Genomic DNA, 25242 nt, shown 5'->3' on the forward strand with positions numbered 1-25242 from the left:
AATCTTTCACACCAGCATAAATGCCCCATGACTAACATAAATGTTATGTTGTTATTCTGACCTCTGAACTATTTCAATTGTTTTTAATACAGACTCCCATGTATTATATAGGTGGTACAACCCTCATTCACTGAAGTACCTCTTTGAAAAAATAGCTCAGCACCAATCCAGCTTAGCTAACTTTCTGGGGATTCCACTGGCACAGCAGGATCCCCAGAAGTTGCAAGGATGGACATTTGCTTCTATGTCTTGCCATCTGGCTGCTGCTTGGTTGTGGCTGGAAGACATGCATAGTTGGAGCATAATGGCACCCAAGAGGTTGTGTTGGCAACAGATGCACAGCTGTTGGAGAAGCCTCATGTTGGGGGAGTCTGGGGGTTTGCTTTGAATTTTGAGGGGGGAGTGTTACCTTGGGATACGAATTAGAATAACCATAAATATGCACTTGTCAGTGCTCGTGGTAGAGCCTTGGCCCAGTGGCTAAAGAGTAGATCCTCTCTTTCCCATGCAGACTGAGAGCAATTAATATCATGCTGTCGTAGTTTACTTGCCCTCTCCACACTACAACCTGAATAACTTGCCTTGATCGTTCATCTCCATAAGCAGTTCTGGGAAGAAGCTAGATGAGCTTTCCTTTGGGGTGAAATGAAAACCATGCCTGTCTTTTTTAGTCTTAATGCTTTCTTCAATCTGTTCAGGCAGAACCAAATGTCTGGTTTAGTGTTTCTGTATGTGTCAGACACGGATGTGTTTTGTTACACGTGTGAATATTTATGCTTACAAGTATTTTGTACCTTTAAGTGGTTTGGGTTTTTTAAGCTTTGTCTTTTTTTTACTTTTTTACCCCTCACTAGTGTAATAACACCACTTCCTAAACCCTGTCCTTTTCCTAGATATTGACCACATCATCTCTGGGTGCTACTCCACTAATAAAACAAATAAAGACATGTGGATTATGGGATCCTTTATAGACCTGCATGGAACTCATCTGGCTCAGCTGGCAGGGGTCATGTAAACCTTCTCCATCCGTTAGAGTTTGTGTGGTTTCACACCCAACAAATGTCAAAGCAGAACTCAGCTGCAACTGCCAAGTTTTGTCTGTGTTTGGGTTAAGCCATAAAAGAACCCACCAAATTCCACATCAGTCATTTCAGAGTTGTAAGAAACCACCCAGGTTCGGTGAAGAGGTCAAGAATACAGTGATCATTTTGGCAAATATGGATCAAGAAAACCCTGTTTTTTCAAACTTGGTATAGTCTGACCAACCTGATAGCTGGTCCATCCTGATGCCAAACAATTTTTGTTCCTTGTAGCTCTTATTTTGTTTAGAAATGTTGAGAATGAAGGCACAGGCATGACTTGTAGTCCTCTAGGCATTTGGACTGTGCTCACTTGCAAGATTTCTGAGGATGAAAGGAGTCTCTCTGGTGAAGAGGATTATTACTCATGAGTACAAGGATGGAGCTGATGAGGTGCCACAAGATTCTCAGCTTGAAGAAGAAAGCAGGAGTAGTGAAAGCCTTTTCACCAGGAAGCTTAGTGATGACATCAACTCTGGTACAACCCTCCAGAGAGTGCCTCTTCAAGGACATGAGCGATCTCACAGAAGTTATGAGGACTTATTCGTCTAAGGGTCAGAGCATGCCTGCAAGGTTTGGCAGATCAAGACAACATACCACAAAGAAGTACAATGGTAGCTGTATATTTTCTGGCAGCAATGTCATTTTGGACATCAACTTCACACAAACAAGCATAAGACCAACCAAGAAGGACCAGACCTGTGATTCTAATAGTCAAGGCAAGTGACTAGATGTTTTTCTGGTTCATTTAAAGTTGAAGGTAAAAGTCAAATGTTAGGTTATCTCCTGTATATGGTGTCTTGATAACGTTTAATGCCTTCCACTTACACTCTTTTTAAGAAACAAAAGTTAGGCAAGAAGTATTACCTAAACAGAATTAGAAATATGTTAGAACAAATGTGGGAAGAGACACTAAGCAAATTCCTCACCATCAGCTTTTCAGCACCAAAATCAAATTCTACCAAACTTTTTTCTAAAGTTCAAAAATTTCAGGCTTTGCTTTTGCCATTGATTTGTTTTACTGAGTCTTTTTATTACTAGTTTTAGCCCTCTCCACTTCACTTCTGTGATTCGGTGTGGAGTAATGCTCGCAGAATGACAGATTCTTTGCAGGTGTAAGTCAGTTCCCCTGATGCCAATGGATTTATTCAATTACAACACTTCACAGCTGGGCCACTGTGCCCTTAAAAAGCCCAGACCTCAGCCAGACTCTCAGACTTGCATGTCTTTTGAAAAAATATTCAGTTCCATTGTTGACTTTTGGTGTTCGTTTCATGAGGGTGTTGGGAAGAAAAACCAAAGCCTTGATCTCTAGTAACAACCAAAGCACCATATAAGTAGTTTCCTCTGCACAGATGGGACGCAATGTTATGCCTTTTTTTCACACAGCTTTAACGAGATCTTTTGTCTGACCACATTCAGTTGTGTTGGAGGCACAAGACTACCCAAACCAATGAATTCAAGAAAGAGGTGTCACCCAAAGAAGCACCAGGCAGAAGAAGAACAGGCTACAACCCCACTGAGAAGCTGGATGGTATCACTCTGAGCGCCCTTGTGAGAGCCACCCACTACAAAATGTTATCCCAGCACTGAGCAGCAAACAGTATGGGGGATGGTAATTGGGCAGTTCTTGGGGGAGAGAGAAAAAGCCAGGAATGGGCTAAGGATACTTAAGCTGTGTGATGAGGAAAATAATGATCTCAGTGCTGGAAAAAATTTGCATAATGTCCCCTATGAAATAATATCAGCTGTAGGATAAATGGAAAGTGATCAATTTAACTTCTGTCAGCTAACAGCTTGTCAGGCCAAGGTCCTGTATTATTTTATTTGAATATATTTCCTGCCTCAAATCATTTGCAGTATTTTCTTTACAGTATGATAGCAACACTAGAATGGTTATGTATCACTGTCATATATTGGAAGGCCAGTGTTGTAGGCATTATACTTCCATCAGTTAATTGAGACTCTGCTATTACTTAAGCTTGTGAGAAGTCTTCAGAGGGATGTTTTTGGAGCTGATTTTAGTTCCTTTTTGATTGGCCATAATATGCACTGCAGTTATCATGGCAACCTCTAACAGGACGACAATTGGAAATACTTTTGCATGGGGTGTGATGACTCTGCCCTTGGATGCCTGTGCAGGCATCTGGGTCATTGCTGGGTATGAAGTCACACAGCTATGAACGGCTTATTCCCCAGATCAATAGAGATTTAGTGTCTCTTGTCAGTTACTTTTCAATGAATGAAAACATACAGACCACAGTTGTTCTGGGAGCATCACTGTTGAACTCCAGTAGACAAATACTAGAGGGTTACAAACCTTTACAGGACCACAGTGAGATATCTAAAAGAAAACCAGCCCCAACATATCACTTCAGGACCATATTAGAGACACCCTTACCTACTCGAAGCTCTTGTCCAAAGACTGTTTTCTCTCCCAGCGCGGAGCAGTTCCACCTCCCGTACCGAAACTGGTACTGGCACTCATTGATTCCCATTTGTGCCCCTTCCCCAATCACAATGATGGCATCAGGGCGGCTCTGGCAGATCGCTCGCTGCCGAGGGGCCAGGCCTGGGATTTTGTTGCAGATGATATTAGCTCCTAAAGCCACCACGGATGACAAAGCTCTGAAGAAAAAAAGCAGAAAGACACATTATAACCAAATTGAGGCCATTAATTGCTTTTGCCATGTGCTGCCATGCAGGCACTGGGCAAAAGGGGAAGGGTTGGAAGTTGGGTTCCTGTAATTATGCCAACTTATCCCAACCTCTCTGGTCTGCTAAAAGAGGTTGGAAATCTTGCAGTGATTGCTGATCTGATTTGTGCCAGAAACAACAAAGAAATGGAATTTTGGCACTTCTGCTTCCAGCCCTACACAGAGCCATCAGCTGATGAGATGTGAAAAGCAAGACGTATTTAATAGTGATAATTGATTGTCCACAAATCTCTGAAACTCATGTCTGCTTTGAATGGCCTGTGTAGATTCAGGCTCAGTCTTTTAGTTACTGCAGCCAGTTCATCCATCCCTCATTTGAAACTGTTAAGCACAATTTAGAGAAAGACTTGACGCTACCAACCCTCTTGTCCGTTATTACCCTCAGGGTATTGAGTGATTAATGAAAGTTCACCAGCATATCTGTGCTTTTAGATCTGGCAAATATCATGGAGCACATTGGAGTGATCCTTAATATGTGCCATCCAGACTAGAAACATTTGTAGTCCTCATTCTTCAAGTATATTTTCAGAATCCATTATAAAGTTTGCTCATAACTTGCACCTGCCATATGTTTCCACTTTAGTGCGTTTATTTTTCATTTTTCAGCTCGCTTTTCAACATCTTTACAGGCTCATTTTTCAACATCTTTACAGGCTACATTTTAAGTGGTAATATTTCTGAAAAAATGAGACAACATAAGTACACGTTCAGTGATGCCTCAAGTCGCATCTACCGAGCACCAGCCAGGCCCATGCCAGGATGTTTCAACTGGCTCTGGCCAAGTCAGCAGGAGCAAAGAGAGCAGTACAGCTGCGTTAGCAAAACCAGCCTTGCTCAGCATGGTGTCATGGACCCTAGAAAAGCCCCTGCCATGCTGCCCAGCTGGCTGTCCCGCTCCTCAGCTGGCAAACCGGGGTGCCGAGAGCACCGCTGCTTCTCGGCACCTGCAAGGAAGGATCTCCACAAACCATCTCCCCTCCTTAGCTTGTCCCAGCTTAGTATTGGATCATACGGGTAATTTCATTTTCCCATCAAATGCTGTTGTTGGCTGCCTCTGTAATGTAAAGATGCTTGCCCAGATCATGCTGCAGCACCTTGGATTTAAGTGAGGTTTCACAGTAACAGAAGTCACCATATATAAATAGATTAGTAACAGGATACAGACTAACTTCCCCATTACCTTCCTCTCCATCTTGAACATTGACTTAAGCCTTTCTCAGTGTTAAAAATTTCCCACTGGCAATGCTCCTTTTGGAAAATGATGACTAAAGATAATTGAAGAATTTTATAGGAATTTATCAACTTCATTGCAAAGGTAACACCAAAATTACATAAATGTTGCATTTCAACAAAATCAGAGTGTTTCATTTTGCCATTTCAATAAACTACAGTAAAGCCAAAGCAAAAAGGGTGAAATGGAGAACTCTTCCCTGGCCAAAATGAAATACTACTTTTACTGTGGAATGGAAATTCCATGATGATTCACTCTACCTTTAATAGGTATTTGTGCATCTTTTCCAAAGTTAACAATCCATGAGAAATTCGCCAGTTGTATTTTTTTTATTTATGGCTTGGGGGGAATTTATAGATATAGAGATAAGGTATTACAAACACAGAGCATGCATGCCATGTGGTACTACTACCTATTAAACAAAAATAAGAACAAAATGTGGTTGCAGCTCCAACCACTCACAGTGTTTGGAGCCGGAGCACTCAGACCTGTAGCTTTAATTCATGTTCCTTTGGCACTGAGCAACAAAACTGGAGCATCAATTGCAACCAGCAAGTCCCCAAGATTCATGCAGCTTTTGAGCTACGGTTTTGTTTCTGGTCCACCTCTACTTAAGCAACTGAATAAAATACTTAAATTATGAAGTCTTTAAATCAGGGCTTTCCAAGAGATATGATAATCTTCAAAAAAACATTGTGAGTTTGATGTACAGATAATAAGATTCTCTGACCTTTATCACTGCACCTAATATATTAATTTGTGGATTCAAAAGTTAATGAAAATCACAAGGGAAAGTATCAATATTTCTTTTTTTTAAAATCAGGCACTTCTCAACACCAAAAAGTTAAAGTGTTGTTTTCTTTCATAGCTCATGGAGATTTTATCTCTCTGACTTCAGCAACTTTCCACATCAAGTAGGATGTACATTCTGAAAATGTTGCAGTAAAATGGAAAGAAAAGCATTTTCACTTTATAGCTGATGTGTTGCAGTCCGAAACATGTACTCTCTGATGACTCTAAAATGCCAGCACCCTTTCCCAAATCATGTTAAAATCCAGGTCTGACCCTTCCTTTTATATTATATATAAAAATTATTTGTATATGGTATAAATTTTTTTAATTAAAAATACTGATGAAAGCTATGAGATAACTTTCTGACATCATTTTTTTTAAAGTGCTGAGCCCCCAAGTTTCCACTAACTATTCTCTCAAGTTGAGCAGCAAAAGCATGACTTTCAAAACAAAGGAAAGCAAGAAAGATTTGGCTACAGTATCTACCCCACGTATAATTTTCAGTTTAGTTGCTTCCTCCATACACATTGCTACTGTCTCATAATTAAGTTAAAGAGTGTATTCTTTGGTCTCCCATTGTTTTTGGAGCAGGCCTTGGTCAAAGTATTTTAATACAGTGGGTCAGTTTATTTATCCAGAAAATAAGCATGATCCTATCTGCCTCAGAAGGTATTGTGAGGATATCGTAATTATTATGTGTTTGTAAAGTGCTTTAAGACATTTCTCATTAAAAGAATTAAACTGCAATTATTAGGGGTGGAGGAGATCTTAGTTTTTTTATTATTACTTCCAGGGACTTCCCCCTCTCTGGCCTGAATTTACCAGCATATTCCCTCAGACTTGTTTAACCTACTTTTAAATTGTTACTATGATTTCAGTGCCAAAAGAAATGCTGAATCATGAAACTGAGGTTTTGGAAAACTTTATTTATATTAAAGAAATGCACCCAACAGCATTTCAAGCTTCCTCTCTGCTATTTCTTGCGGCGTCCCTCAGTTTGTGCATCTGTCACACATTCAGGAGGGTTGTGCCACGCTCCTGCCCCTTGGCAGGTTGAAGGCTACATTTATTTTTTTTTTTTTTAACTAGATGGAGAATGTTTCACTTTATAACTGTCAAAAGGCAGATCCCCATGCCACATTTTGGCATGTTCTCCCATCTAATCTTTCTCTGTCGTGCAAACTTCTTTGATTCTTATCACAAATCCTGAGTGCAGCATTTTGTTAAGATTTCTGGGGCAGTTTACAGTAATTGCAACCATCCCACACCACGACAGCCTGCACACGCTTCAGAGTTTTAAGTTGGGTCATCCACATGAGTTATCCAATTAAACATCATTAAACACATGGGTTATCCAACTAAAAAGCATTAGTGGAATAATGTCACATTTCCTAAGCAATTAACAGTAGTGGCTGGCGTATGGAGAGTCTTCACTTTTTTTCATCACTCACTTAGTCATTAATCCAAGGGAAACACCAGCACTGAAATTGAGCAACAGTTATAAACAGAGTTACATCCAAACTAAAATAACACTGATCTGGGCTTGGATAGGACCTTGCAGTTCAAACTTCCAACAAACTAAACCTGAGGAGCAATATTTTGGAAGGACGGATTTCTGCATCAGAATTCTGAAACATCAAGGTTTTCATTCTTTGAAAAAATAACTACGACTGCAGTCACAGCAAGCAAAAGTTCATGGCAGTGGGAGACAAGTTTCAGCTTATTTTCTGAAATAATGCTTGCTTAATTATGCAAAGACAGATGACTACTGTCGCAAAAAATGAAAATTCTCCCTCAAAATGTATTTCCTATTATAGTTGTGTCTTCTCTCTGGGACCTAAACAACTACAGCTTTCCTTTTCACAAAATTATGTGAAAAAAAATTGAAATATCACAACCACAAAAATTATTATATATTCCAAGCAATTCATAAAAGTCAGGGTCTTTGAGAACACTTCCAAAACTAAACACTGAGGCCTAAAATCATGTGAGTTTTAAGAACATAAAATTTAGTGCAGTATTGCTTGTCGGAAGAGGACTATACTCCTCATTCATAATTTGCTTTCTTGAGTCTCTATTTTGTATTTGCAAATGTAGGCATTTGCTTAACTTGATCACATTAGTCATTTCATTGATTTCAAATGGTATTATGTTCTTGCAACTTCAGATGAATTTCACATATAGGAAGGTTGAAGTCACTTGAACTGTAGTTTATAGAGGGTCTTAGAGCCTTTGCACAAGTGGAAAACATATAAAGTAAATCCTTATAACAGACAGTTGTACAACCATATGCGCTACATGAGGAAAATTATGATCTTTACTGTTGTTAGAAGAATGTGAATTTTGACAAAATTATTAAATAGAACCAAGTATAGATAAATGGCAGTAACTAACCAGTCTTCAGAGTAGTCCCCAAGCTCCTGTAGAGGCAGAGATGTGTACTGAGATTTCTCCAAGGAGCTTAAAATTCAGTTCCGACAAATATATAACAAAAGAAGATGTAAAATAGAGAGATTAAACCAACAAATTTCATCCAGACAAAGCACTTAATAAAAAGTTGATTTTAACCTTTTGATTTAAAAAAAAAAAAAAAAGGCCCTAAAAATTCTTCTCTAGCCTCCTTGCTCCCTGGGCAAATAACAATCTACTGCAGGCCAGGGGTGGCTTCGGGAGCTACACCTTCTCCTCCAACACCCTCGCTCATTTGTATTCCTGGCCGCACAGCAGCACAGTGCATATTTCCCCCCAAGCCGCTGAGCCAGCCTTACTGCAAGGCCTTTGAATAGATGCCCATAGGGTCACTGTGATCTCACCCCTAATTCTGCTACTCGATATCCACCTGAAGCTGCTGTTGGGCAGGGGGTTCATTTTCAGCAAGGAATGAAGGGATTTAGCCACACGAATCCCATTAACAGCAGAGGAGCTGCAGAGCTTAAACCTCAGCGCACTGTACTGAAAACTTACCCCACCGTCTCTGATAAAAATCCCCATAATGGATTCTTTGTTAGAAGGAACCACCGAGATATTCTGTGGTGACACTGCAACTCATCTGAAACACTACACCACTACCGAACGGTTTACTTAATTAAGAATTCCTAAGTAAATATTTTGAGCATGCATCAGTTGCAGAAATTGGCAGGAGCATCCCGGGCTCTGAATGCCATCTGCATATGTTTAGGCTTTCAATTTTGTTTTCCACTGCTGGCTTTGGGAAATCATTGCTCGGCACATGTGTTATTGAAATGGAAATCAAAGAGGGCTGCGTGGTACTGTCCTGCGGTGCACTGGTCTCTGCTGGAGCTCCAAGCCCAGCCTTCCAACCTGGGGGCCATGGACAGCAATGTGTTCACTCCCATTATAAATGAAAGGTGGAGATTTCTCTGAGGAAATCGCCCAAGAAAAAGAGCCCACTATATCGTAGAGTGCGATTACTGGCATGGTCAAGGATGAAAGCGGTGGGATAGTTAAGCTTGAGGGATGACTTACACAGGGGCAGAGCGTGCCTCAGGCTAAACATTGACTTTAGAGAGGAGTACGAACAAGGACCCCAACCCTGTATTCAATAGTGATGGGGGGGAACATCAGCAAAGCCTTGGATGCACGCCCTCCCCTACCTGCCAACTGGGAGGTGCAAGATGGCTGCTATGAAGCTGGCAGTGAATGATTAGACTTCAGGAGGAAGGAGAGGAGGCATTGCCTAGCAGAGAGACGTCCCAGCACAGCATGGTGGCGGCCTGTGTGCTGTCCCTAGGACCCATGCTTACAGCAGCCAGCAACAGCTCTGACAAGGAGCATCCTCGGGATCCACATGTTTTCAGCTCCTCACAGATGACACTTTCATGCGATGGCTGCTGGTGTGGTATCTACCCCACTAGTTTTCTACTTTATACCAAAGAAAAGCTTACACCAAGTACCAGAAACAGCAGGTGCAGGTGTGAACATTATGAGACAAAACGGAGATGGTAAAAGCCCCATTACTCAGCTGAGCACCTTCATCTACAAGAAGGATTTGTAGCCTGTGCTGTGTCTTTAGCTGCTGTGCAAAACCATGGGATTACCAGTGGTCCTGAGCCCAAAATAGAGGATAGCTGGGGAGTGGTACTCGCTTTGGCTTCCCAACACAAGAAACTCCAACTGAAGGCCCAGAAGCTTCATCTAAAGAGCATTATGGCAGGGCAGGAGGACTGGGAGTGGTTAGAGACAAAATTTGACTCTGCAACTCACGAGCTGTCACAGAACCCGTCAGAGCTTGGTACCAGCCTTTCACTAATTCTTACTGGTTGTGACAAAGCAATGGACAGCAAAAGCATCTAAGAGTCATGAGTATTTCTGGCATAATGTCTCCTGAGCATTACCCTCAAAATGACAATCCAGTCTGGTTGCAAGTTGACTCATAGCTTATTTGGTGCATGGCTGGTCCACTGTAATAATTTTTATTCATCAGTCAGTGAGGCAACCCTTGATACATAACAGCATCTCTTGAAGACCTGCTAGATGTCTAGTTTACCTGTGTTCATTTTTTTTACACCAAGGGAAGACTCACAGAGAACAGAAATGCCTCACATGCCTCATACGTCCTATTGTATAGATCAGACTAGCAAATTGGACATTTACATTGGACATTTACTGTCTTACAGCAGGCATTCTGAATTTGCACAGCAACCTACTATATAACAAGCTTTTTCTTTCTTGTCTCCAATCACATTATTCTAAGGGCATCTTGTTATATGGTGGAAAACATTCACATCTTGTATATATAAAAATCAATAAAAGTAAAATAGGATGTTAAAATATCTGAAGTGTGGGAAACGTTGATTCCAAAGCAATTTGGGTTTCAAAAAGCGTTTGATTTGCTAAACCAGAGTAAACTGATAGGCCTGTGTTGGAAGCTGCAGGAAGGCAACAGCTCTGCTGGCATGCATGGGGAAATTTGTGAAAGGTTGGAATAGTCCTGCTATGGTCTTGCCAGTGATGGGAGTGGTGACACGTGTGGCATATTTGAACTTATCTGAATAAGTTTCATGAAAAATTGTGTTGATATAAAATTGATTCCTTTTAAAAACCCAGGACCTTACCAGATTTAGAAATCAAACCGAAACACTTCTGTTTCATACAATTTTTTTCTTACGGATAACACAATTAACAGGACCTACCATGTCAGTTCTGCAGGCATCCACACACCTGTGTTATGCCCTGCAAAGTACCAAAGAACTTCCACCATCAGTAACAAAAAAAATGTCCATTCCTGAGTGCCAAGATGGCTGCTGAGCACTTGCAGTTGGTATTACTGTCTTGCGCTATTATTTGCCTTCCACCCCATTTCTGTTTTCCTTTAGCGCTAGAAAGAGTCATGCTGATATCTAACAGAAAGTTACAGAGTTTGCTGACTAGTGATCCACCACAGTGGAAAGCAAAATTACCTTGCAGAATAACTGTGGTGGGATATTGCAGCTCCCCTGTGGGGCAATACAGCTTTGAAATACCAAAACGGCTGGAAGAGATAAGCCGTGGATTTTCTGTGTCGACACAAAAACAATTCAATATCATGGAGAAATAAATTTTCACACTTGAAGATTTAAAATCCATGCTTTTGTTGTGTTGTTCATATAGCAAATAAGAATGAATAAACTCTCTCCATTGCATATGACATATGGGCATTTTCCAAACTTTATCAATTCCAAGCCTTAGTTAAGCACAACTGGAGTGCGTATTTTGGCTTTAGTTTAGCAGTCCTCTCTATTCTGTGGAAAGGTTAAAAGGGAAACAGAAAGATAAAGTCCTTCGGGCAAAGTCCAAGACTTGGCAAGACCACACCCATCTCAATTTGTGAGATCTGATAAATGTGTGTCACAGTATGGTGTGAAACCGTGGTAGAAGAGTCCTCGTGCACAGAAGTATCTATTCCTTGGTTAGCTCACTCTAAAATGTCATTCCGTTAATAGCAGGTATGCATCGTGCGTTTGAAATCTTAAAGATGGACTGCTGGTGGAATCCATTTTAAAATACATGCTTTGTTATACTTCCCATTTAACATTTAAGTATATGATATATCTTAATTTTTTGGCTTTGCGTGCACAGGGCTTCCACGGATATGATGCAAAATCGAAAGAGGAAACCATGTAATCGTGGGTCTACAGGAAAGGAAGATACCTGCTTCTCAAAAGGAAATAATCTGGATTTACTGCTATGGTGGTTCAGGTAGGAACTCGTTTTTGTTAGCCAAGGTCTGAGCAGTCAATGAGAATAAATTCTGAAAATATACTAATAAGCCATTATGTTGAAAAATTAGTCTTCTGTGTTAATTTTAAGACCAGTGGCTGTTGATCATGAGGATGAAATTATGTATCTGGCTTTAAGCTTCACCTGAAAAGCCATACGAAGTAGTCTCAGAGGTCCTTTGGAGGAAGGTGTCAAGGCCATATTGACCCCACACACAATGTGCAATTTGGACCAAATGACCACTGGAGGTTGCTATTTGTGCACAGATACATGACCAACAAACAAGCTGTCTGACTGGTCTTGAATTAGAAGCAGAAGGAAAAAATTAAATTCACTTTGTCAGTGACATTGAATTTTTATACACTGAATACACCAATATACTCTGAGGTACCATTTATTTCTTCTTTTCTTTTCCTCACCACTATTGCCATGGTGGTAAATCTTTGCTAAGGCCATGAGATATCAGGATATGAAATTAAATAACATCCACAAACAAAATTAAAACCTAAACCCATAGGCTTGATGCTGTCAGGTTTACCTACTGGTCTGTTTCTACATCTGGAATGGGTGCAGTGCTCAAACCAGTGGCAACGTTTGTTGCTCTAATTGACCCACTGAAGGCAAGACCGTTGTCTGCCAACACAGAGGACAAAGAGCGTGAGGTCCTCTCTTGATTTTTCTCTACAGTTGATGAAGCTTGGGATGACACACCAACAGGGGAAGGGCAGCCTCTACTGCACAGGTGTGCAGGAGGAAAGGGAGCGAGTGTGAGGACTGGGTGGACGCTTGACAGAGCCCAAGTGTACCAGGCAGACCGTTGGCTCCTTGACATACTCCCAATTTTGTTGCAGGGCCTTGAGCCCTAGACTTTTTCCTCCTCAATGGCCCACTTTTACCTTTCCCTCAAATTACACTAGTTGGTGTACATTCATTTATAGTGAACACACTTGCATTGTTTCCAAGATGTGGGAAAAACTGGGAAAGAAGCACCATCGCCCTGCCATGAGCTCAACTTCATGCAGATATATCCAGACTAGCTTTAGGTGAAGTCAGAAGTTGCAGTGCAACCACATACCAGAAGTAGAAACCGTTGACCTCTCCAGGTTTGGCATGAAGGAAGATATTCTTTGCCCTTTTTCAGAGCAACTAATTACACCACAGTTTCTCCTGGGTGATCTGCTTTTGGAATTAAGATATTTTGTCTATTCTAATATTTTTCTGTTGATGTAGAGGCCTCACACCCATTCTGTGGTTAGTACTGTCATGTTGCTACCAGTAAGCAAAATGCCATGTCACATTACTCAGTGGTAGGTCGGCACAACCAGAAAAAGAGTCCACGGAAAATTACACAGATGCAAGCTAATGGAAGCAGAAGAGCAGCATCTGTTCAATTTTAGGTGATGTGACAGATACAGCCTCCCTCCCGTCCTTGGTGTTGGAGATGCAGAGGATTTGCCTGCCTCTCAGACCAAGTTACTTCCACACCATCACCCTGCCATGAGCTCAACCTCACGCAGATATAGCCAGACTAGCTTTAGGTGAAGTCAGAAGTTGCAGTGCAACCACCACAGGCCTGAGATCAGCACGGGCTGATTGCCTGGCTACTTGTCCTGCTGCTGGGACAGGTTTGGCGAGCAGGAGGTTGTGCTATGGCTATGACAGGTAGCTGTAAGAGAGCTCACTAGGCTGGCTGCAACGTGAGCGTGCTCCTCAAACAGAGGTGCCCTGAAAGTCCCCTTCAGCCTGCACAGCTCAGATAAGGCCTTGTAAAGCCTTGATTGGAGGAAGGAAAATGCTGTTAGGACCAGCATATTAAATGAAAGAGATCTGTCACAGATTTCAACATGCTAGATGCATATTGACACCCTTTGGCCATCTAGTCCTATTTGCTTCAGCAGGAAATTTGATATTAAGCCACAAGTCAGCCTCACTGAATGTATCAGAAAAGGTCCCTGCATGAAGACTTCATAGCAAACACCAAGTCCCAAAATGAATCAAAGAGGTAGAAGCTTTGCACTTAGGCAGGTAACTAATACGAAGTGCAGAAATGCTGCATTTGGTAGGTTTTGTATACTTTGAACAAATATTTGTTTAAAAGCAAGAGAAAAAAAAGAAAAAAGCAGTATATTTTTGAGCAAATACCAAACCAAGCTGCGCTTGTAAAAATATTTTTTTTAATAGCCTATTAGTGTATCAACTAATCTTGCCTTTCGTCTTCAGAGTCTGTTTGGTGACCTTCATTTCCCAGTGAGAAAATTATCCGCAGCCTCTCTGCACCATCATAACCAACTGTAAGCAAAACTGCTTACCACTTTTATGGAGCAGGCCTGCATTCCTTGCACCCAGCAAAACTCCCACTGGCTCTTGGTAATCATGCAAAGAGAAATTCTGATCCATCAGATAGATAATTTATGCTTAACTTCCTTACATGAATTATCCCACTGAAGTTGTGAGACAGTTTTCCTACGTGAGGTTATTCACGTTAGTAAGAAAAGGAAACAGGGTTTGGTTGTTAGTACACTATGAGACTCATCAGACCTTCAGACCTGTTCCCAGAAGTTGGACATTAGTATAAAATGGCTGCAGTCTAAGAAAGCCTTGAGGATAAAAAAAAAAAAAAAAGGAGGGGAAAAAACCCCCAGAAACTGTAGAATATAAAAACCATATATCCTATATAGATTTCCAAACATTCAAAATGTTACTGTATTCAGCATGTGGGCTTTCTGCAAACAGAAACACTGTGTTTTATAATCTGAACTGTCAACGCTGGCGCAAAACAATGTAACACCCAACAGGGATATCCATGAATTTCCAAAGTTTCTTTCAGCCACTTATTTCAAAATTTTAATTTTGAGTGATGTAAGAGCCATGGTAAGCCACACAGTAACTTTTCTAGCTCCCTGGTTTGTTGAGCTTATTCCAGGTGTTCAGAAGGATCAGCAAAAGCCATTTTGAGTTGTTTTTCCAGAGGGAGTTTCTAAATTTGGTAGGCAGCCATAAAAATTGTGCATCTGTGTTATTATCCCAGTGGCCCATGTTGGGTGTGTCCCTGGCTTTTTGCAAATCGCTATAAGCTTCTGAAAGCAGCTGGATGAAACACTCCTTCTAAAATCTCCTCTCAAAAGATCACATGCACACTGACAGTCATCACACGTAAGCATTTACCTGCAGTTTTGTTGTGTTGTATATTGACCCCAATTTAGCTGCTTCTTGCCTTCCAACTGAAGATGCTGTTGGCTATGGGCACCTTGCATGCCTTTTTCCTCTAGTTCTCTTTCTAAATCTAATAATTTGAAGAAGTCCCTTTATGGCCATGCAATCCAAAGAGTGAACATATTTAAAGAGGTAAGTGATAATAAACGTCTGGGATTCACAGCTGAGCCAGCAGAGGTGGTACTAAAACAGCTACATAAAAATGAGGTGTATGAAATCTATAGGGTACGTAGGCAGATGGTGTGGCACACACAGTGTCAGTCAGCGAGCACCCAGGGCAGGTTAAGCATGGCTTTTAAAAGCTACATCTGAGCCACACTCCAGCCTTCATCTTCTGCTGGCCTCACGCTCAGATAAATCTTTCTTCACTGTTAATACTTACTCTGTTTTTTTCCCAATGCTGCCATTCTTTTGCCACTGATATTTTTAACTTCTTCACCCTTACATTCTATAGAACTTGATAGAGAAGTGTAATTTTTCTGTCTGAATTACATTTAACCATTCTAGAGAAGAAAAACTTAGGTTAACAGCAGTATCATAGACTATAACTGTCGTGAAAGTATCAAATTTTCCTAAAAACCTACAAGTTACAGATCATTAAGCCCTATGGCACTTACCCACTACTCAGAAGGTGAGGTTAGTTAAAAAGGGTTGTGATTATAGCCAATAGTCATCAACATCCTCTAAGGTGTGAAATCTGCAGCCTGCATCCTTAGTTTCTCCCAGTGGTTCCCCAGATGATGTGACATGCCTTTGTGTATGGTGTTAAGCCAACCCTGGCAAAACAAAGCACTATCTTTAAGCCTACCCAGCAGAACACAGGCATCAAAGGATCTATAAGTACATGCCAAAGCACTCTGCTGGACTGGCATCTGTATGCACAGCAGTGTGCAGGGCTGGCCACTGTATGCTCACACTGAAAGGCTCCTGCTAGGATGTTACAAGACCACAAATGCTGGAGACTGAATGGGCTGCATTCCCCAGAGAGAGTTTTGTGAGAAAGCAATGTGGTAATCGCTTCTGTCTGAATGGCGATGGGAAAGCACAGTATTAACAGAAGGGAGTAAATAGGACAGAAAGTGATCTGGAGGAGATGGTAGTCCATCCACCTCCCCTCAGGCAGGATCAGCTACACCTTTCTCACTCCTGACAGATACTTAGTACTATTAATAAAAACACCCTAACTTTATTTTCCCTAAATTTCTACAATCAAAGCTCAGTGCTTCTTCTCTGACCCCCAGTAGAAACAGAAGATTTTGTCCCCAGAGGTCTTGCACAATCTTTTATACTTTTTATAAGTCTTCTGCAGAGCAAAACAGTCCTCATTCAACTTTTCCTCTCAGGCATGAGACCTCTGATCATTTCTGTCATTCTTTGAAATGTTCCCTCCCACTGGGCCATGTTTTTCTGCACAAGAAGGTAAACTGAATATCATGACTGGCACTGAAGGAAATACACTCCCCTCTCCTCCTCACAGGGATACTATACTAAGATAACTGGTTTTGCTACCTTAGTGCCATTCTGGATGCTGCCTGCTACCCAGTGATCCTGAGCTGCCCTTAGCTCTAATTTGGGCAATACCTCAATACAGCCGTGATCAGTGGATATCTTCTATATCACGCTCTCAGCCTTCCTTGCTCACCAACATTACATCCCAAATCAAACCCCAAAGTGTCCCTCCTTCCTTCATACCACAGTCTGAAAAGGCACAGAGCAGAAAAGGCAGGAGTGCTGCTCCCCTCGGGTTTGGCCCAGTGGAGAGCTGTCCTGTAGGAGGGGGATAACTGACTCCACTGACTTAAGTAAGGACCAGAGACCTCAGGCCATCTGCAGTGCTGAGGCTCCCTGGCTACCCGTGTTGGCTTAAACACCACACCCTGGGATAGCTGTAGCTGAGGGGGAATGAGCTGATCTGAGAAATTGTTACCATATTGAGAGTGAAACTTAATATATGGAGTGTATCAAAACCAACACTGGCTCAACACTGAGGTCTTCCTTTGTATCCTTCATAGCTGTATAGGAGGAAAATGAAGCAAAACACTGCCAAATCTGAAAATACATACACGTGGAGGGAACAGAGAAACAGAGGTGAGACCTGAAGTGACTGTTTATTCCTCATTTTACAGGGAGTTTACATTGCTTCTGGCTTCCTCAGTTCCTGCACAGACCCAGTGTTAAGGCTATCCTGCAGCTGTGTCAAATGGGCCCTTGCAAAAATATTTTGACTCCTTGAACTTGTGTCGCACCCCCTCATTAGTGGAACAGTAGCAGTTGTGCAATTAGCATTCAGTTATCGGCACTCCTTTGATTTGCAAATAAGGGGAGTTGCAGCATCTGACTTTGAAAACATGGGGCAGATGGAGGGGAAGTACAGTAAAAAGTGTAGAAACACAATTTGCATAGATCATGCCTGATATTTACGTTAAAGGATCTAGTGTCTGAGACAGGGTAAACTCTGGCAAGTGAAAGTATCCTCACTAAATACTTAAAATACAAAAACTCGTTTTAAAAACATCTATTTTGAGAGTTAAAAATATTGCATACATTGGCTCCCACCGATACACAGTCTGAATAAATCTAAACCACGCTTCGGTGCAGTATTGAGTGGAATTATGGCAGAGGAAACGAGTTTCCCAGCAAACGATAGCCAAAGTAGGCTTGACCTGGTTTGGTTTCATTGCACTTCCGAGAATCGGAACAACTGCACAGAACTGCTCTAACCTGAGATCTAAGAGAAATAAGGAGGTGGCATCACTTCCAGCCTTACTGGGTCATTCTCTCATGTCTCAAAACAAAGCCAAAGACGTTTTTGTTGTAAGGAATGACATGTGTTGGTGAAAAAGTGTCTTTCAGTTGCAGGCTGAAATGCAGTCTCTCTTTAATTTGTAGGCCAGTCAGTATGCTCAAGGGACCCTAGGAGTTAAGAATAAGACTCCAAATCGTTAGATGCTTCTGAATTTGCTATCATTCATGGATTTTCTATAGAATACAGTATAAAACTTTCTATCCAATACTGCTTTAAAGAAACATCTCTAGAATTAGGTCAGTGTTTACATTTTTTTATTCAACTTCTGAGCATTTCATCCCTAGTAAAAATCAAAATGCCTGATTTTACTGGATTACCATTGCGTTATTCGATCAAAGTGAATCCTTAAACTCCAGTTTCTCTATCTCACACACAAAGGATTTGGGTCATATCCTCAAGCTTTCCTAGCTTAGCCTGTAGGATCCAAGATGAAAGTTTACTGTCATGGCAAAACAAACATGTAGCACGGGAAAGACAACACTGTAACATACAATTGTGCAAAAGCTGAAAGCCCAAAGTAACTTTGAGAGCTGGGTTTTGGTTTCTTTGGATCTTTAATTCCCAGAATGGCTCAATTTTTTTATCCAAATTGTTCACCCAGGTCTAATGACCATTGAACAGTCTAGCAGGCACTACACATGAGATAGGATTAGGAGGTCATGGGTTCAGTCCGTAAGTAGGACCACTCACCCCTGTCACAAATCTACTCAGTTGACAGACAATTCTTTGTGATAAGTTGGCCACCCATTTTGAGGGTCAACAGAAATCTCACTTATTTTGAAAATTTGACCATGAGACACAAACTGCCTTTCTGTGTGGGGAAGCCCACCCCACAGATGCCCAGAAAAAAAATTACAGTTCATGCTGTTCAAATCCATCCTCCCAAAGCTCTTCTCATGCTGGCTAGTGTTTTCCAAGCTGAGTGCTTTTATTCTGACTTCTGCAGTGTTCTAAAAAATACTTACAGAATGCTGTAAAAATCTTTATTTTAAAGGAAAAAGTAGTTGCAGTGAGTGAACACCATACATATTTGTTCTGTAACTTTAATAAAGAGAATGTTTTGAATGCTTTCACAAAAAAAGGTATTATAAAATAATACCTTAATGCCATGTCTTAAAGTATACTTTAGACCTCTCTTAAGCATCTTGTTTGCTATGCTTCAAAACTTCCTGTCACCAGAAAGAAAAAAAAAAAATCCACAGCATTCTTTCTGTCTTACAGAAGTACAAGAGTAAGAAAATCGCCCCTTTGAGGTTTTTTGTTTAGTGTTTGGAAAACTATAGCTTCATGAAGGATCTGATAACTAACCCATATGGTGCATGATCCTGATAATACAATCCAAACATCACAAACCAACTCCCAAATGCTAACAAGAATCAGCGTCTTTGTTGTAGAACAAAACAATGCGATCTCATGCTAACCCAAAATCCAGTTCCTCTGGAGATACCAAATGCCTAATTCACAATGAAAAGAGATGGTGATAGATGGTGACGCATGTCCTACAGTTTCATGTTGCCTCCCAGAGATGAAACAGAGGGCTTGATCTCTTGTGGTGTGAAAAATTCTCTGGCATTTTTTGGAATCAGAGAACTGATGGAAAATCAGATAATCGTACTTGCCTGTGTGAAATTCTTGCAAGTATTAACTATATATTGTATTGTCCTCTTTCTGTTTAAACTGTTTTTCTGCATTTGGTCTGTACAACAATCATCCTTGCTTTTTTCTGGTAAGGCTGCGGGCAAGAAACCTGCTGAATACTTGACTAAATGTGATACCATTTCCTGCTGAGCGGCTGATATTTTCCAGTTCTGAATGGAATGATTCTACCTAGGAAATTAGACATGGTTTGGTATTAACTCTATGGCCCAGTGGGACAACCCTGTGAATGTAGAATCGAGCACACATGTTAGAGGCCATGCAACTGTTTTGGGACTTCTTCAGAAGGGACAGAAATATCGTACATTCATGACTTAGTTATAGACAATGCGTACGAAGTGTACGCGCAGGGGTGTCTAACTCAGAAAGAAAAGGTGTACGATTTTGTGTGTTTGTTAGGATGCTTTCTGACTGGAGAAGCCAAGTGATGCCAGGATGGATTTTGGCCATAACCTACCACGGAGGAATTGTGGGTGGCAAAACAGCTGCCTTACAGTACGGCCAGACTTACAAAATAGACTTATTACTTTTGAACTTAATTCATGTATTTTGAGGGACTCTGGGCTTTCTAGAAATGGCATTGGATGAATCCACACTGCACAGAAGAGGATGATCACCCTTCTTGTTTTGCTAGTAGAGGAAAATGTGATTCACAGAACTGGAGACTTCAAACAGGAAGCTTGACATGATAATCATTTTTATACCATAGACCCTTTTTGAGCCATAGATGTCATGATCAGTCCTCTAGCCAGTTCGGTTATTTAGCTCAGAACCACCCTTGTGCTATTTCAGTGAAAGACATAAAAAATTACAGTTTCTTGGTGAAGAGGTTATTACCAGTTCTGCCAAACGTTCAGCACAGTGTATCCTCTGTTTATACACAATATCACTACATAAAACTCTAACGCAGAGAAAAGTTCATCAAGAGTAAGAAATGTTTCCCATGACAGGAAAATCAGTCACTCAGAAGGAAAACATAAACCCAAAAGAGAAATAAAATCATTTGTGGTATAAGGTCCTAACACACTGCAGCCCACTAAAGTCACTTTTACCGACTGAAGTCTACAGCAAGACCTGACTGAAATGATAATTTCCAGGAATGAGATAGGAAAGACCAGAGAACACTGTAATTCTTGGGAGAAAGAGACCTCATAGACCAAACCTGCTGCCCTCCATTGTTAGAGTGTCACCTGTGTCCATAATGTACTCACAGCTGTGACAGCAGCGTGGGAAGATCTATGCAGGAGACCAAGCAATGTAAAGAAGGTAGAAGGGAACGCAGTCTGGTCTGAGGAAGCTGCACTTGGTAGGGCTGCTATCCACGTCAAGCACCATGCTGAGCTGCTAGTGGTAGCCAAGCTAAGCAGGGTCTGGTGATACCAACAGCTGCAACATGCAAAGGGCAAGAGTGATCCCAGAAAAGATGTGCGCTATGGCAGAGATGACGGAGCTGCTCGACCTTAGATGACTCAGTGTGACAAATATTGCAAAAGAAAATAAAACTCTACGTAGCCAAGATTTAAAAAGTGATAATTCAATAGTGGGTGTTTGCCTGATGGCTTTTTTCCAGTTATAGAAGAAATCCTCCTCCAGCTCTTCCAAGATATAGTTTGTGTATCTTTTTAATTTGAGAACGACAGGACAAAAAAAAACCTTTTGGCATATTTCTTTTGGTAAGTTTCTAAAACTGATGTTCTCCCTCCTTTATTTCCCTCTCCACACCCAATGACTGCAGTATTCAGCGCTGAACTGGAAAAATCTTCTCTGAGGGTGAAAAGGTAGTTCCTTTTTTATAACCATTCAGTCCTTGAATTCTGTGTGGAAGCTGTCAATGAGGCAGTGGCAGATAACGGCAGCTGTGGTGTTCTGGGCTGCCGGAAAATATCCCAAGGCTGCTCAGACTCACACCATTCAAAACTACTAGTTTCATCACGATCTGAATCAATGGTGTGAAAATCAAAAGCTGTGTTATATTTGCCTACAGAAACTTTTCTCCTTGCTCACTGATTCCTTGCAATAATGTCTTTATGTCTTCAAGAGTTTAAAATTCTGCACCAAATACTGCAGATTCCACCAATATCACTCACACTTCACTTAATTCTGTAAACTTACACAGAAGTAAGCGAATATTTTCAAACTGTTACTTCAAGCTAGAGGGGATGGAATTGCATATCCCTTACTCTGAAGCACGGTAAACTGTTGGGTGGCTTTTATTTTTTGTCTTATTGACAGACTGTCTTCCTAATGGATGAGATCCTTGGGTTTGATTGCAAGTTGTTGACTTGCAAGCTTACAGCTATCCTGGCCCGCGTTAAGTCATAAGGAAAGTTGTGTAGGAAGCAGCCAAATTGTAACCTGACACTGGTATAGATGACTAAAAAAACCACATGAACAAGTAGGTCCCTGTGAAGATCTTGTGACTTAACTGCAGCCAGGAATCAAGCTGGACTTCTGCAATTTCTGTACAGCAACTTTATCAAGGAGTTGAGTGCTGCTGCAGCAACTCTACACTTACCCTTGCTACAGTGCATTAGTTTCCATTATTTTTTCTTAATTGGCATCAGCTGTCAGTGGGACCCAACACATTCTGAACCTTCCTCTGAGCATGGTAAGACACTGTACAGGCAAACTAAAACCTTTTCAAACCTGTCCTGTCTGAAATAAAGAAAAGCCTAGGGTCTTAAAAAATCAGGGATTGAAAATCCACAGCAACAGCAATAGATGAGAAGTGGCACTGTTAGAAATGTGAATACTGAGGCACAGAACTATGCAAAAGACTGTTTGTTTTGAATCTGAATGTGGCAATTAATCCAAAACATCTTCTGCTTCACAAAGCTTTTGATGGAAAAGCTGGAGAAGAATATCTTAAATGGCTCCCTACCATCTTAACTTAGTGAAATTTTTCACATGCAGTATCTTTGCCAAGCAAACACTTACTCAGCTCCTCAGTGCTTATTGAAACTTGCAGAATTACCCGTTCCCTCTTGGGGTTGAGTGATTCCAACCATTATAGCACAATGTAAAAGGAAGGGATCAAAACCCCACACATAATTTTGTAGAAAATTATTTGCTATAGTTTTCAATAGATATATACCTTTAGATAGGATCGAAATCAAGCAGTTGCTGGACACTAGATTAAGTTTTGCTAGTTTTAGTTGTCTGCCTCAATATCCTCCACATTATAGAGGCTTGAAGCTTCTAAATGGCACGGGAAGCCTCCCTGGCATATACTTAGTGCAGTATTTTACCACGTTTACCTTCCTATTGTCTTTCTGAATGAGAGACCTTAGCACTATAATGTTAAATCAGGAAGGTGATAGGCCAGATCATCCCATATGTTTAGGATTTGAAACAGAAATCTGTGAGTCACAGACTCATAGAAAACCAGACAACCCGACTCAGGGCTCACGCTGCTCTGTTCACATCTAGGGTATCAGCTCATTTCCCATGTTCACAGCCTGAGCTGTGGGGGGATGTATCAGATAGGAGCAGGTTATCGAGAGTGTCCTGGTCCATTTTTCCAGACACAAGATGGAGACCCACTTCTCCAGTGGCTCAGATACTGGGTCAAAATAACAAGATCTGGTCCTAGTCTTGGCTCTGATTTGCTGTGTATCTTTGGGCAAGCCACTTCATTGCCTCGTTCTTCTTTCCTACTTCCTTGCATTCATCTGGTTTACCTTCCTGGATGGTATGTGGGCCAGGACGGTGACTTGCCCATTCTTGTAATCTCTTCCACAGTACAGACTCAGTGCTAGGCATTAATTTAGTTGAAAAATTAATTAGAAGGCACATACCAACTGACTCCCACATAGGTACCACCAGTAACAAACAAGCTGACAGTAAAAAAGGCAGGCAGTGAAAAATTAAAGAGTACCATCATTTTTAGTGCTTCCTTCTGCCATCCAAATTATCCTTTTCAAAATCTTTTAAATGATCCTGATCATTTTTGCTGTAGTTGCTGTTATTCATTTGCATAGAAGAAAGATGTTGGGTTAGGATTTTGTTTTGTCTTTCTAGCTGCCCATAGGTTTTTTTCCTAGCTGCGCTTATGTTGTTGCCAAAGTAGAAATTCTAAAACAAAGCATCCTCTTCATTTTTGCTAAACATATGTCATGTTTCCCAGCTCCAGAGTGTAGGTATAACAAATCTTAAAAGTCTCCCTCAGGTGGCTCAGCAGTACCATCTTAAGAACCATTTTTATATTCAGGTATGTTAAACAGACTAACATTGACTAACATCTTAGTTACGTGCCTAAGATGTTAATGTTGGTTGGTGTATTGAGTATCTCCTACTAAAGACAAGGAGGACATACTGATTATAGTATAGCTCAAATTCTTATCATAGATGCAGCCCAAGAATAAACTCAGCAGAAGTTTTGTGAATTTATAAATGTTGACTCCCCACTTGGCAATAACACACCTCTTCTCTGCTTCGCTGTCCTTTCCTTCCTTGCTTGCTGCACATCCCCCTTGGTCGGGAGGAGCTGAGCCCCTAACGACAGCTGCTGTGCTGTGCCTTGGCGAGTGCAACCACAGGACGCCCATACCTGCACTGCCTCTCACTCCTCCACCTTGCAGGAACCAAGTGGCTGCATGCTGCCATCTAAAACTTTGTAACATCACCCAAATCCTCTTTTGACCCTTAAAGAGGTCACAAACTACTCAATTGAGAAACCCAGAACTAAAGCACATGGCGGAAAGCATCCAGACTTTACGTGAGTGCTTCCCAAGGTGAAGAGCCCATCACTCCCCTTAGCAGTTTGCTCTAGTGACTCCTGTTGTAACGTTGGCTGTCATAAAAATCTGAATGATTCTGTTTTCAGCTTCCAGTCATTGATTCAGACACTAGCATTTGTCACAGAAGAGCAAACAGCAGTCAGAAAGAAAACCGAAACCTCTGAGATAGGAAATTTAGTTCCACCCTATGACACTGACAGTAGCATCCTATGATATAGTTGCTTTCTCTTTCTTCACTAACCAATCTCACTGCTTTTCCTCGGGGTAGTTAAACGGTGAGATAGCAAATTTAACCCCTTGAGTCCCATGGTTCTTCCCAGCTGCCTACTCTCTTTGGGTGTTCAGAGGCCAGAGGGTGTTACAATGCTCGCTCTACAAGTTTAGCCACAACCTAGGGGCCTCTCAGAGGGAGAACTCTCACCTTCCCAGGCCTGTCTCTTAGCCTTGGAGCTAAGGCTGGAAAGAGGGGTGTTAATTACAGAAGAGGCTTGGTGGGACCCACGGGAGAGCTGCTGTTAAGTTACAGCATACATTTTCTCCTCAACCACCCACTAGCCGTGGTGTGATGATGTCTTCCAACTAATGCGGCTCTAGACAGAATTTGGCCAGATCACCATGAAGGTGGGAGATCTCTGTTCCATGAGCTTTGGTCGACCTCAAGCCACCACTCTCCTGTTCAGATGTATTCCACGATATTCTGCTTCTACTACCACCCTTCTTCATTTACCCTGGCCTAATGCAGCCAAGCTGGTTTGCAGGCTGCACCTTTTACAAGTTTTTTTTTTTCTTA

The 25242-nt window shown here is 41.3% G+C and overlaps 1 protein-coding gene across 1 annotated transcript in view; it reads right to left on the reverse strand.

The window, feature by feature from the left end:
* The window catches only part of WNT7B (Wnt family member 7B), an 89717-nt gene that overhangs the window by 38985 nt on the left and 25490 nt on the right, over positions 1-25242 (reverse strand). Inside the window, exon 2 of the mRNA XM_074825630.1 lies at positions 3481-3707. Coding sequence (XP_074681731.1) covers positions 3481-3707 — 227 coding nt within the window. The remainder of the gene's footprint in view (positions 1-3480; positions 3708-25242) is intronic.

This window comes from Strix aluco, chromosome 5 (genome assembly GCF_031877795.1).
Source record: "Strix aluco isolate bStrAlu1 chromosome 5, bStrAlu1.hap1, whole genome shotgun sequence".
NCBI classification, from domain to species: domain Eukaryota; kingdom Metazoa; phylum Chordata; class Aves; order Strigiformes; family Strigidae; genus Strix; species Strix aluco.